The sequence below is a fragment of the Mustela nigripes genome, chromosome 15, assembly GCF_022355385.1.
Source record: "Mustela nigripes isolate SB6536 chromosome 15, MUSNIG.SB6536, whole genome shotgun sequence".
NCBI lineage: Eukaryota > Metazoa > Chordata > Mammalia > Carnivora > Mustelidae > Mustela > Mustela nigripes.
Window position 1 is genome coordinate 17099649 of NC_081571.1, and position 15316 is coordinate 17114964.

Here is a 15316-nt window from a genome sequence, read left to right on the forward strand (position 1 = left end):
CCATCCATATATACTCCTTAACTCTCTTTCCTACCTTACTCTTTTTTCTTTAGCACTTAACCACCTTCTGACATGCTCTGTAGCTTATTAATTATCTGGGGTTGTGTTGATTGCCCCCCACTATAGTGTAGACGCTGCTGAGCAGGGATCTTGATTTATTTACTGTCATAACCCTAAAATCTAGAATAGTCTCAGGGCATAACAGATGCTCACTCAATATTCGCTGAATGAATGAATGAGCTTCTTTACCACCCCTGACATTTCTTCCTTCTTGTTACCAACGTATCTTTCCCATTGCTTAATTAATTAACCAATAATATTTATTAAATATTTATTATTTAATACTAGGTTAAGAGTTATGACAAATGGAAAAGAAGTATTAGATATGATCCCTATCTTCAAAAAGCTTATATTCTAATTGAAGATACAGTGTTGCCAGTTTGAAACAAGTGCTAATTGGTAATAACCCCATTTGTTTGTATAGCACTTTCCAATTTATATGCAAATTGATTTTCACAAGTAAATGTGTATACATTATCTTACTCCATTAAACAGGAGGGTATGGCTTTCAAGTATCATAGAAAGTCATAGAAGAATTCATAGAGTGTGAGCTGGAGAACTCAGGAAACAAACCTTGCAGTTGAGTAAGAAGGATGGGTAAGACTAAAAAAGAAGCAGGAGGATGAAATGCTTTCAAAGGGGATAAAGGAGCAACAGAGACTCAAAGGTTGTATGGGCTGCTCTGTGCTGGTAACTGTGAATTGTCTGTGCTCCTTGGAGCCAATGAGGTATATTCGGAAGTCCTAAGAACTAGTGGGGGAAGATGGGAGCAAGGTTTGAAAAGGCCTTAGGGGTCAGTAAAGTTAACCCTAATGTGTTTTGCTAGGAGGAACCTTAGGATATTTGAAATAGAGGAGGACAATGTGAGTGTGATGGTTTCAGAAGTCTGTTCCCCCAGCAGGGTGCAAGATGAGTTGGATTAGAGAGAGAGGTTGAGATGTATTGGAGTCACCCATGTAGAGAACAATGAGAGCTAAGACCAGGGTAGGGCTAGTGGGACTGGAGAAAAATCCCCTGGGTTAAACATCCAGTAAGAAATCAAGTCCAGGGTGCCTGGGTGGCTCAGTGGGTTAAAGCCTCTTTTTTCAGCTCAGGTCATGATCTCAGGGTCCTGGGATCGAGTCCCGCATCAGGCTTTCTGCTCAGCAGGGAGCCTGCTTCCCTCTCTCTCTCAATGCCTGCCTCTCTGTCTACTTGTAATCTCTGTCAAATAAACAAATAAAATCTTAAAAAAAAAAAAAAAAAAAAAAAAGAAGAAGAAGAAGAAAGAAATCAAGTCCAGAATAATTTAAGTCCCCCTACAGAAAAAGTCGTGCTATGATTTCTGGTTATCCCCTTGACTACATGATGCAACTCTCTTTAGAGAATTTTTTCAATATCAAAAGCAAATTTTTGAGGCAATAAGAGAAAAGGCTTGGAAATATTCTTGTTCTAATCTAGAAGAGGAGATGGAAATTCATTATTCCTAAATAAAAAGAATTCAGGAGAAACAAATTTTCTTTCCTCAGAGTTTATACCCCTAGCCTAGTTTCCTTTTTCATAAGTTCGGAGATGCTTTATCCTAAACCTATCTCCAGAATACCCATGAGACAACATGGAAATTAGAATTAGGTAACTATTATCCATCTAAGAGGTATCCTCTCTGGTTTAAATCTCACTCTTTATTTCCTTCCTCCCAGATCCCCAGGGTAGAATTATGGATTGGGAATTGGTTTATCTAGGCTTAAAACAATTGCTTCTGCTTTTAGATATGCAAGTAGAGGGAAAAGAAAGCTATTAAGACCATTATAACCCTAATAGCTTAGTAATCAAGTATTTCTTTATATTTTTCCATTGTAAGTATTTGCAATAAAATCTTGTTTCAGAGTCCAAAATGGGTTTGTACGAGAAAATATACTTCTGTAAAGAACAAATAAGCAGATAGCATGTATTTAGTAACAGACTGATACTGGTTAGAATATAGTTAAGCCTCAGTGTCAGCCTTTAGCTTGAGAATAGGTCTTTATGCTTTTGTCACGGGCTATCTAAAATTCACTTCTCAGGTATGCATTTGATTTAGAACCAGGGTTGACTTTTCTTTTCTTTTCTCTGGAAAAGAGATTTTCCAGATTTTCTTTTCTCTCCCCATAGTGACTAGCAAGACATTATCTGTTGAATCTGCTATCTTATTGTTTCTTTGTCATTTAATTTTTATAATCCCCCCAAAAAAGCTGGGGCAGAATTATTTAAATAATTAATCGTTCAATGATTCACTCTGCTGCCTGTCTAACATATAGACTGGGGTAGGATAAATAACTATAGACTTAGAGATTTTTTAAATTGAATTAAAGAGTGTTGTAAACAAGAATGAACTAATAATTTTTTAAACTGAGATGAAATAAATACTGAGAAAAATATAGAGAATGTTGAAATTGGCACCAAAAGAAATAGAGACTTAAAAGCCTTAAAGAAATGTAAATGGTAAAATCTTCCCATCTCCAAATTATCGAAGGCCGTATTATTTTACACGTAAATTCTCCCAAACTTTTAAGAGATAATAAAGTCATTTCTTAGAAAGTAATTGCAGGAAACATGGCAAGCCATCCATGAGGCTAGTGTGATCTTGATTCCAAAAGTAGTTAAATATTATCTAACCCCCAAATTTTATATATATATACACACACATATATGTGTACAATTATACATAAATATACACATATATGTATATATATAATATTTGTGAGTGTGTACATATATAATGTAATGTGTAAATGTGTGTGTGTATATAGATACAGCATGTATGAGATTTGTGTGTATATATGTGTATTACAAAAAGACTAATTGTTAAGATTAGGAAAAAGACAAAGATGCTTCATATCACCACTATTGTTTAATGTAGTCGTCAAAGTTAAGAACAATTCTGTAAGAAAAAATAAAGAAATTGTCACTATAACTAATAAGACTTGCCTGAAGCAAAATCACCTTAAAGAAATCAATGGCATTTTTTTACATCATTAGTAACCAAATATGAAATGTAATTTTAGAAATGATATAATTACATCAAAACTTATGGACTGTCTGGAAATTAATTTAAGCAAGAATTCCCACATCGTTTATGGAGAAAATACTAATTTTTTACAAGATTTATTTATTTATTTTTCAGAGAGAGAGACAGTGAGAGAGGGAACACAAGTTGGGGGAGTGGGAGAGGGAGAAGCAAGCTTCCTGCCATACAGGGAGCCTGATGTTGGGCTCCATCCCAGGACCCTGGGATCATGACCTGAGCTGAAGGCAGACACTTAATGACTGAGCCACCCAGGCATCCCAAGAAAATACTAATTTTTTTTTAAGATTTTATTTATTTGTCAGAGAGAGAGAGAGAGAGAGAGAGAGCACAGGCAGACAGAATGGCAGGCAGAGGCAGAGGGAGAAGCAGGCTCCCTGCCGAGCAAGGAACCCGATGTGGGACTCGATCCCAGGATGCTGGGATCATGACCTGAGCTGAAGGCAGCTGCTTAACCAACTGAGCCACCCAGGCGTCCCAAGAAAATACTAATTTTTAACATAGAAAATAATCTATATTAGTAGAAAGACATTCTAGGACCTTGGATGGGAAAACCCAACATCAATTCTCCCAAATTAATCCATAAGTTTATTGGACTTCTCTAAATAATTAAGATGTATCTATGTACACTTATTATAAAAGTTATTTAGGGAAGAATAAAGGCCCAGAAATAGCTGCAATGACTGAAAAAAAGAGAAATTCACCAAATGTAAAGATACACGAGAAATAAAGATAACTAAGATAAAAGAAGTAAAAAGAGTGGAAAGATCTAGAGACTCATACATATCCGAATGGATGGTTGCATGGGGAAAAGAGAGGAAGGAAGGAAAGAGGGACGGAAGAAAGGAGAAAAAGAAAGAAAAAGGTACCTTGCAACCCTTGTATTAGTTCTAATAATTTCGCTGCTGATTGTATTGCTTTTTCTAGGTAGATTATCATATCTATAAACCCTAGCAGTTTTATATCTTTGTTTCAAATATACACACACTAAAGATGGCATCACATACCACTGAGAAAGGTGTGTTTGTTTAATAGACGGTACTGGAAAAACTGACTTCTACATAAACAAAAATAATACTGGATCCCTATTTAATACCACATATGAGTGAAAGTAGACTCTAGGTCTACTAAAGATCATGATTTGGAGAGTAAAACCATAAAAGTAAAGCCAATACATAAAAATTATAGAAAGTTATCTTTGTAATTTCAAAACAAAATCCCAAAAGCATAAAAATAAGGAGAAAAAAATTTGATTAACTCAAAATTAAGAATTTCTATTTAACATGTGGTTATGGACATTGGGGAGGGTATGTGCTTTGGTGAGTGCTGTGAAGTGTGTAAATCTGGAGATTCACAGACCTGTACCCCTGAGGATAAAAATATATGTTTATAAAAACTAAAAAATTAAAAAAGAAAAAGAATTTCTATTTAACAAAGAACAACATGGATAAAGTTCATAGACATGTGACATTTGGAGGATGTATTTGCAATGTTTTAAACCAACAAGGAACTATTACCTGAAATATATAAAGAACTTCTGCAAAGTAGCAACACAAAGACAGGACCCTCCATAAAATGATGAGCAAAGGATGTGAACAAGAAGTCTACACAAGAGGAAACCCAAATGGCTATATTAAAAAGATGTCAAATTCCTTGTTAATTAGAGAACTATAACAATGGGATACTGTTTCACATATCTTACAGTGGCTAAATTAGAGACCTGGATAATACTAAGAGTTGATGGGGGTGTGGACATATAGAACCTTATATGCACTGCTGGAGGGAGTGGAGGCAGGGGCAGCCATCCTGAAGAGCATCTGAGCCCTACTGACTTCTGGGTCCTTAAGTCTGTACACATCCACTACAGTGACATAGCAGTCGTACTCCAGATGATGAGTCCCCAAGAAATTCTCACCAAGATCCAAAATAAGATGCAATAGAGGACATTCATCCCAGCATTGTGTCTGAAGGCGTTAGAGACAGTCTAGCGCTCACTGCTGGGGGTAGCTCTGTGCACCATGGACTTCATATGAACACAGGGACCTGGGCTGATCTTCAAAAGCAATGCTACATGGAAACAATAAGAAACTAAGTGAAATCTATAACCCTGTACCGTTGCTATGAATCAAAAAGACATGCATAATATGTATACGTACATATAAGGAGTAATATTTTATAAAAACAGGCAAACAAAAGGAGAAACATCAAACATATTACAGATGTTGCTTCTGGTGGAGAAGGGAAGTGAAAGTAGGAGATGGAGATAAAAGAGAACAAATCGATTTTTAAAATTCAAATTAGTGAAAATTATTATTCCCTCTACCTCTCACAACTACATTTGGCCTTTTAGTCAATAATTATTTTACTGTAACAGAATAATATTAAGTTTCATCAATACTTTCCAAATATGTCTAGTGGTACCAATAGAATTTATTTGAAATGGTTGCTGCTTAACTGATTATGTGATGGTGTTGGTAAAATCATGCTTTATTTCTATTTTTAAAGATTTATTTATGTATTTGGAAGAGAGCATGCCACAAGTGTGGAGAGGGGTGAAGGGAGAGAATCTTCAAGCCAGCTCCTTGGTGAACAGGTCGCCCTTGGCAGGGCTAGATCTCACAACCCATGAGATCATGGCCTGAGCCAAAAACAAGAGTCGGTCACCCAACCGACTGAGCCACCCCGTTGCCCCTAAAATCTTCTTTAAGTAGCAGATCTGATTTCACTATTTTGGATTCCCATGAATACATTTGGACAATAGCTACTCCATAATTTTTTTGTTTTTGTCCTTTCATTTATTGTACTGAGGACTGAAAACATTACTAAATAATTAAACTGACTTTTTTCTTTATCAACTAGTTACACTGCTTGTATAGAATCATTTATACACATTGACCAAATCAACAGTATTGACATAACAGATATAGAATTTTAACCAACCTCGTTCTTATATTTTAGTCTTCTTCCCTATATTCTAGTCTGAGCTGTTATATCAATACAACTAAGAGAATATAGAATTATGTTTAGTTTTAGTACAGAAACTACCTTTAATAAAGTCTGTTATATTTCTGAATGAGAAACATCCACAGTAATTGGTATAAGTAAAATACCAAAACTTTTGAAAGAAGTCAATCAAGAAGTTGAGGGAAATAAAATTACTAGTAAAATATGATCATAGGAAAAGTTACAAAGTATCATTCGGACATTTTGTAGATTAAAAAATCAAATGAAATTATCAGAGGGCTGATTTAAGAAATCATTTATTAATTAAGTTATTCCAAATTGGTGTCAACGCCTTAGAAATTAGGGTCATGAAGCCATAGAATGACTTCATTCACATATTTAGTTACAGCTGTAATTTAGAAAATTGCTTAATACGCTACACTTAGTTGAAATTTAAGAAGCTATCTCTATAGCTTTTGTTCATGTTGCTGAAATCAGTGTGCTCTTAAAATCAATAAGAAATTGATGACAAGTGGATGCAGTAAGTGAGAGGCATAGAGAGCCATAAAGTGATCGACACTGCTCATGTCACAGGTATGAACAGAACTCTGTGCCTACATGTCAGGATACCTCCAGGAAGCTTATGATGTTTCTTATGCAATGAAAAGGACTTCTTTTTTTTCTGACTCTTTACAGAAGCTTAGTCTGGTCATTGCCTGTCAGTAATTTGCATTCATTTCCTACTAGCTAGCCAACATGTAAAATTGCCCAGTGATTCCTAGGCTGTGTAAAAGCAAGAGTTCATTTGTAGCCAAGAGAAGGCATCCCCTTTTTAGTAGTGTTAGTATTACATTTGAAGACTTTAGGCAGGAAAATAAGTGTATATCAAAGTTTCTAATGAAATTATTTAAAAATGAGAAATGAAATTACTGTAAAATTAAAACAGGTACTTCAAGTTAGTTTTGTTGAAAACATGAATGTGTCTTTTTAAGAAATCTATTTAATGTTTAAAAATTGTGTCCTATACATAATGGAGCCACAAGAAAGTTAAGCATTTTGAAAGAAAATTTTCAGTCGGGTCTGTGTTGTATTATTTTACCATTTCTAGGAACCGGACATCTAATACGTGCAGATAAAATGTGTAATATAGGTAATGCAAAGAGTATATGGTACTTCTTTATATAGAGTATTTCAAATTAAGGAAAAGGGAGATTTACTAAGTTTGTACAGTCTCTTACATCTTTCTTGACTCATTCATTGCAGGCCTTGGAAAGTGAATTTGTTTCTTGCCAACTCCATCAGTGGATTGACCTTATATTTGGCTACAAACAGCGAGGACCGGAAGCCGTCCGTGCTCTGAATGTTTTTCACTACTTAACCTATGAAGGCTCTGTGAACCTGGATAGCATCACTGACCCGGTGCTCAGGGAGGTAGGTGTTAAGTTCCATATTATTCCAAAAGTTTCTGTCATCTCTCAGGCACAAATTTGGCTTTCCATCTCTTTCTCTGTAAATTTCCTTTAAACACAAATTTTTATAAAACATAACTTTCAGGGTTTTGACAAATGTAGGAAAGTGAATATTATATGTCAAAACCAAGTAATGAGACCGCTGTCTTCTTCTCTTGAATTATAGACACATGTAATGCACTTCAGTATTCCTATTTTACTTGCTTTATTTCAGCATCTTCATTAAAATGCTTAATGCTCTGTGCATGTTATTAATGAAACGTAGTTAAATATTTGAAAAAGAATTGTTCACATTAAAATAAGCTGCTAGTGTGCATTTTCTTAATAAAAGCAAACTTACAGACTTCCAGACAGAATGCTCAAAAAAATGTACTGATAAAATACATGAGGGTATAGTATTTTATTCCAGAATGTTCTCCAAAATACATCAATAAAATAGATGAGGGTAGAGTATTTTTATTCCTGTATTTCTTACCCTGAAAGTTTATAGCTAACAGTTGGGAATTATGTGCTCTACTATGTGCATAAGTATTTTTAGTGAAAATATTCATATAAAATATTACTTAAATCACTTCCCCACTGCACAAAATGACTTCAGATAGGTGAAAGACTAACGGAGCAACAGCTGCTGGGTAAGTGCCGCTGCTAGGAAGCCACGTCCCAGCCTCCATTCCCCCGATAGTGGCCATCTGCTGGGTGCAAAACAAGCAATTGTGTCTACGTTTCCCATCAGTGGAATGCTTGTTTTATTTTTTTACTTTTAATTTTAGAAGTGGAAAGCTTGTAGATTTGGGAAGTAAAGCTCTACAAGAAAAATCTACATCCATAAACTTGTTTCCTACATACCTCTACAAAAACAAAATGGCTCCATTTGTATGGCTTCCAGCAGGGAAGAAGAGAGGAGAGAGACTTGAGATCAGTGCTCATTGGACTCTTAGGGCTAAATAGTCAGAGAACACATTGTAAGCATGTCATTAGGTGCAGTGTTAGATCATGTTGTGCGTGTGAGGAAATGGATTGTGCCTGAAGCTGGAAGAAGGGAGCAGAGATGCAGAATAAATGAATGAGAGAGAAGACAGGTATTATGAAATTCATGGGTGAAAAAAGGGATTTTTCTCTGCAAACCATTACACTCGCCTGATTTAGTAACCCCTGTACAAACTGTAATCAGATTATTTTATAGAAGATCATTCTGAGCTTAATTACTTTTTTCACAATACACCTTTGCCCAGTTCTGTAAACACCTTACAAATTATATTCTCCTTTTAGAACCAATAACTTTAGAATCAGGAAAAAAAAAAAAAAGCAATTGGAGGAAGCTTATCCTTTTATCCCAAGGCCACCTCCAAATTGGTTTTTGACTTTTAAATACCATAAACCTTTTTACTTCTGAATAGCTGATCATACCTTTTTATCCAATATAGAGTTCTGTCCTTGTAAAGAAAATTGCAATTAATCCTCTTGGGGAAAATATAATTTTTAAGCATACTGTACGTAATGAAAGTACAAGACAGCGTTACAGTTGACAGACATATGCAGGTTTTTAGTATTTATATGAGAGTCAGTAAAATGATAAATGGGAATAAAAAGAAAATGGAATTAGAATTGAGACTTTCTTTACATAGATATTGTGTTTATTATTTAAATTCTATAAAAATACCTGCTTCTGTAAAATTTCACATCCTTGCTTTGGACAGTGGGGGGAAAAACTATGCATGGGACTTACTTATCAAATTATAGGACTTCCCAATGAAATACTACATGAAAATGTATAATTTTTAAAAAGTTTTAATTGGATGAGAGTGGTTCAGCCATGGTGTTCGCTTATTATAAAGATGGTCTGAACAATATGTTACTGCTCCTGATTTCCTCATAGTGAGACCAGTTGCCAAGCACTAGGCAGCCTGAGTTCAGGACCCTCTCCTTCTAGCATTCTTATTCTGAGCACATAATTGTTGAATATGGAGGTTCCACCAGAGAAACTTCCAGAGGCATTCTGTGATAGATATGTCCTTCTACCCCAGCTCCTCTCCTGCCACCCTGACCCAAAAACTCTGATATCCGTTCTCAGAATACTCTTTTAGGGAGCACACACCTGGAACACGGTTACCTTTCTTCGGCCAGCCAGCAGAGCCCCAAGCACACACCAGCACAGAGAGACATTTGCTCTGACCGCATGGACCTTTGTCAACTCAAGTCTGCTTAGGAAGATACTTTATCTCCTTAAGACCGCTGAGACATGCTTATTACATTGTAGCCACAGCCACAGACTAAATGGTAACAAGGGACATGAGCTAACTGTCCTTCTTCCTATTCCCCACACTTATCTCCTCTACCCCAGAAACCTAACATATTCTGAATAACGTCCTCCACTCATTCAAGGCTTGAGTGAGATATAGCTCTCCATTCTTACCATATTAGTAATTAAAACTGAGATTCTGTGGGAAAAAAAAAAGTACTGCACTATCATTTAAGAATCCACATAAAATCTGTAAGTGGTCTAGTGTTGGCCAAGACGTTTGATCTCCCTCTACGTCAAGTGCTCTCTCTATAAAGAAGGATTAATACATGACATATTTGCCAACCTGAGAAGTGTTTAGCATCTACTGTCACCCAAGAGAACTCTGTAGATAATGTAGATAATGTGGAATGAAGTGCAGTATATTCATTATTTGGTAGCCATTTACATCCCCTTAACATATACATTTTCCCAGTGAGGAGGCCTTCTAGGAGGCACAGCATGTTTTATGAAAACATCACTGTTGAGATCCCAGAGGACTAGCTATGGTACCATGACTTGTGAAAGTTGATACCTACCTAAATGGTTGGACACAAACTCTTGGAAAAAGCATTATTCAAAATGTTAGCCCTCTTATGTAGCTTAATGAATTTCCTTTATTTGATAATGTTTGTCTTTGTATCTTTTAAATATTAAGATCATTACATTTCACATAGGTAAAACCTGAGGAAGATTATAGTTTCTTTTTTTTTTTTAAAGATTTTATTTATTTATTTGACACAGAGAGAGTGATCACAAGTAGGCAGAGAGGCAGGCAGAGAGGGAGAGGGGAAGCAGGCTCCCCGCTGAGCAGAGAGCCCGATGCGGGGCTCGATCCCAGGACCCTGAGATCATGACCTGAGCTGAAGGCAGAGGCTTTAACCCACTGAGCCACCCAGGCACCCCAGATTATAGTTATCTTATACTGAACTCCAGCTAGCCTAAAGAAGGTGATTTTTTGGATGCTTAAATTAAGCACTGATTTAAACAATAAATATTTAATATATGAATATTAGTATGTCTCTTGTGAAAAAATTATATGTATCTCCTATAATCTGTGTATAACTTTGAGCTTTGAAGTCAGGGCTAAAATTTGAGAAATGGCTTAAGGTTATTGATTCATTCTTCCTTGACAGGTGAACTCATGAAGCAGCACTAACCACAGCAATTATGGCATTAAAATGTCAAGAAATTAGAGGTCAGAATAACAGATAATTTTCTTCTCTATGTCAGATTTAAAATTGACATTCTCTGACAGCTTAGGATCTTTGCCTGAGAAAAATATGACAGCTTAACTTATTTTATACTTGTAAAGCAGTAACTGATAATAAACTTTATCATGACAGCCTCTGGGCGGAAACATGACAGAACAGTTCTGGTACAAAGCTTTTCTTAATATGTAAACACTAGATCTGTTGGATATTAGATATTATTTAAATTGTCTTAAGTCTTGGCTTACATCATAATCTTCTAGACACGTTATTTCATAGATGAGCTCAACTATTTGAGCAGTAATTTTAAGCTCTATGTAAAATTAATTTTACATATTAATAAAAATGATGTGATTTGCTTTGTATTTTTACTTACCAAATGATGGCCATGAAATTCCACCCATCCTATGACCTACTGAGGAAATAAAATATTCTAGTTAGTAATTATCAGGTCCCATGGTGTTCTAATTCTTTTCTACTCAAATATAGTCCATAAACCAGTAGTAACACCATCACCTGGGACTTGTGAGAACTTCAGACTCTCAGGACTTTCCAACCTAATAAATCAGAACATGCATTTAAGGAGATCCCCAGGGACTTGTCTGAGACATTAAAGTTTAAGGTGTATGAGGTGTATAAGAAGATCTGGAAAGCTTTTCTGCCTCTCCTATAAAAGGAGAGAGAATGGTGTGATGAACTTCCATGTACCTATCACCGAGTTTCAAGCTTTGACTGAATTGCTTCTATATCCCTAAGCCCTTGACTATTTTCAGGTACACTTGCCATATCCATCTAACCCCATCTAACTCCGTATCCACTGTCCGTCTCCCCATCCCATAGGCATCTCAGGATATCCAGGGAGAGGGGTCAAGCAGGTTTATTTTGAAAAACAAAAACCTTTCCAAGCATTTCTTACACATCCCCAGTTAAAAACCATTCATCTAGGCCAACACTCTCATAAAATAATTTTTCCAAGGACACCTGTCTATGTAGTGCCAGAGTCAGCTTTGGGTGAGGTCTCCTGATTCTCAAGTCGGGGTTGCTTTAATCCCTTTACTTCCGAGGGATTTTAAAATAACAGTAATTACTAATACTAGGGATTTTAAAGTAACAGTAATTACTAATACAACTAGTTTTAGAGATGATATTCTTCTTACTTTCCAAATGATTCTTAAAAATGAGGGACACCTGATGTGTATTCCCATTTCACTAATTTAACCTGTAAGGTTTTTCTTTCTATTTTGTTTGTGCTTTTGAATTTCTTAAAACTCTCCACTCAGTAAAACTTCCAGGAATTACAAGGCAAATTTTAAGGTAGTTTTAAGAAATCTTTCTCAGTGAGATGCCTTCGTGGCTCAGTTGTCTAAGTTCAATTCTTAATTTTGGCTCGGATCAGGATCTCAGGTTATGGAAATCGAGCCCCTGTTGAGCTCAGCGCTAGGTGTGGAGCCTGCTTCAGATTCTCTCTCTCCCTCTGACCCTCCCCTCACTTGCCCCTGCTCTCTAGAAAGAAAGAAAGAAAAAAGAAAGAAAGAAAGAAAGAAAGAAAGAAAGAAAGAAAGAAAGAAAGAAAGAAAGAACTCTTTCTCAGCCGTTTTATTCATTGTTTATTTTAACCACTTTCCAGAAAAACTTGTTTTGTCAGTGTTAAGAGTTCCAAAGGCACTAGGGGATTATGGCATAGTCAATAGTTGGTTAGTAGAGATTACAAATTAAATGTCACATTCTTTTTTTATATACTATACTCTTATAATGAGTGAAAAACATTTCATTCTACAAGTGTTTCTAAAATGGATCACTCTTCCAATCATGGATATACTTACTCAAGCCTGTCTTCCTTAAAGTATGATTATATGGTATGTAAGAGGCAATAAAAGATGATAGAAAGGTAGAATTCAGATAATAGGTTTTATCACAGCTAGTCGTTACAATATGAGACATTAAGTGAGTCACTTTACTTTTACGTACCTTGGTTTTCCCACCTAGAAAATGACAGCAGAAATGATACCTAAGTCTATATTTGAGGATCATATCAGAAAAGATATGGGAAAACACTTTGTAAACCATAAAGCACTACACAGATACTGGCTATCATTACCTAAAAGCATAATTAAATGTACTATCTTGGAAGAACTTTCGTTTTAATAATTCATTTCTCTATATCATCATATGTGCAGTCGATACTGCCAAACTGAAAAATGACTTAAATGACTTCTCTTCGACAGTGGGAGGTATATACACAGGCCTACCACAAAAGGCTATTTTTTGGCAAACTATTAGAACATATGGGCCATGCAATATTTATTTATTAATGCATATGTACACATTTATCTATGCTGGAACTATTAAAACACTAAATACTAAATTTTAATATTACCAGTAGTTATAAAAGTGTGGCATTTTTAGTCCAATTTCTTGTTACTAATATTTCTTGGTCTTCTTAGATTATATTTTCTGCGTTTATCTCTTTCTTTGATCTGACAGGGATAGCAAAGCATTCCTTTGGACCTGCTTTAGTGAGAATATGCCCAAAGAAAGTAGGATAGATTCCTTCAGTTTTCACTTTATTTTCTTGCTAAACCATTCCTGCTACTACAGAAACCTGACATGATAAGGCTGTCAAGAACCACAAGACAGACCTGTCTTTAACCAAAACAGTTACAGTGCTGGCTTTTCTAGAAGATGAGCTCATAAAATTTATAAGGAAAAAATGAATCCGCTTTTCATCCTAATGATGTAAATGATGGTATTTGTAGGGATGATACTGATGGCCGTCTGGTCATTGCTTATTCCTTCTGTGTATTTGTTATCCCTTGTCTTTTCCTTCCCCCATATCTGACTCCTTTCTACTGTCTGATGAGGGATAGCAACACCTGCCTTGTGGATCACTTGAGTGGGTTGTAGCACAATGTTGCCCATTTATAAGGCCATGATGCCTGATTGTTTTCATGTGGGGGATGTTCGCGGTTTTTCTCCTGGGCATTTATTCTGAGATGTGATTGCAACAAATGATCAAAAAAAATGGCTGATAAAGATTTCTTAAAACCATCTTCATTTTTTCCCTATAATTGCTAGAAGTTTTACTGACTTAAAAATGTCAGCAAATTCAAATGTCAAAATAAAAAGAAAGAAAAATAAAATAATAAAATAAAATAGGAAGAAACCCCCTACATTTTAAACTATGGGAGTAGAAAGACACATGAGGTATTCCTTGAAGCTTAAAGAATCGTTTGGGAGCAAGAAAAATTTTATAATCCCTAAAACTAACAAGAGTGTAGTTTCAGATGTGTTTGTATGTTGTGTTCCTCACTCAGAGCAGTGAGACTTGCATTGCAAAGAATCAGTGAATAAAGAAGTTTCTATGTAGAAATTAGTATCAAGAAAATTAATGACACACATTTGATTTTGATGAGTGAATAAATCTTTAATTTAGGTTTATCTTTTCTCCTTGTAATTACTGCAGTCCTTAGCTAGTCCATGGTCATCAATCGTCCACTAGGAAAGCATAAATAATGCAGCTAGTCCAAGTGGAATGTGTGTCATTTATGTGAGATGTGCTTTTTCTCATCTTTGTGTTATTTTTATTGCGTAGTGTTGAGAAGTGCTAATTATTGATTTTCAGAAATTAACAGCAAATGCTTTCACAAGAATCTAAAGTCATATTTTACACAAGGAAGAAGGGTGAAAATTGCAGCCTGCTGTTTGTAATAGAAATAGCTGGAAGGGATTTCCTTATCTTCTATTAACATAGATTTCAGTTATATTACACAGTTGTTACCTTAGCATAAATTAACAATTATTCAAAACATATTGCATGCTTCAGTTTGTTGAAGTAGATATTACTCAATCTAAATACCTAAGCATTTCAGTTAGATGTTGGGAGCTCATTTTTAAAGGTTTTAAACATATTGATAATGAACCTATTTAAAGCCATTTGAAATCTGAATACAGTATATCTAAATTGCTGTTTCCCATTTATGTCAAGATCAAAAAAGAGTACTTTGTTCTGCCAAATAAATGAAATACTATTTTTTAATCTGAATTTAGCCTAATAAAAGTACATGATTTCATTTTGTAACGTTTATACCACCACCTGGTAAACCTTTGTCTTGATGTCATTCCACTTCCAGGCAAATCTTCTCAACTTTTATTATTTTCCTTATTTCCTTTCCATGATCAGACACTCCATGTGAACTTATTTTGATGGTGAGGAAAGGTCATCACCGGTACTACTACTTGTCTCTCATTCCTCCTCCTCCACCACCATCTTCCCCCAACTTCCATTTCCTGCATCAGCCAGCATTGAATTTCT

At 35.5% G+C, this 15316-nt stretch overlaps 1 protein-coding gene across 9 annotated transcripts in view; it reads left to right on the top strand.

The window, feature by feature from the left end:
• NBEA (neurobeachin) overlaps positions 1 to 15316 on the top strand; it is a 682324-nt gene that overhangs the window by 634148 nt on the left and 32860 nt on the right. For all 9 annotated transcript variants that reach the window (XM_059377712.1, XM_059377713.1, XM_059377714.1 and 6 more), the window contains one exon: positions 7310 to 7477. In XM_059377712.1, the coding sequence (XP_059233695.1) occupies positions 7310 to 7477 (168 nt within the window). The remainder of the gene's footprint in view (positions 1 to 7309; positions 7478 to 15316) is intronic.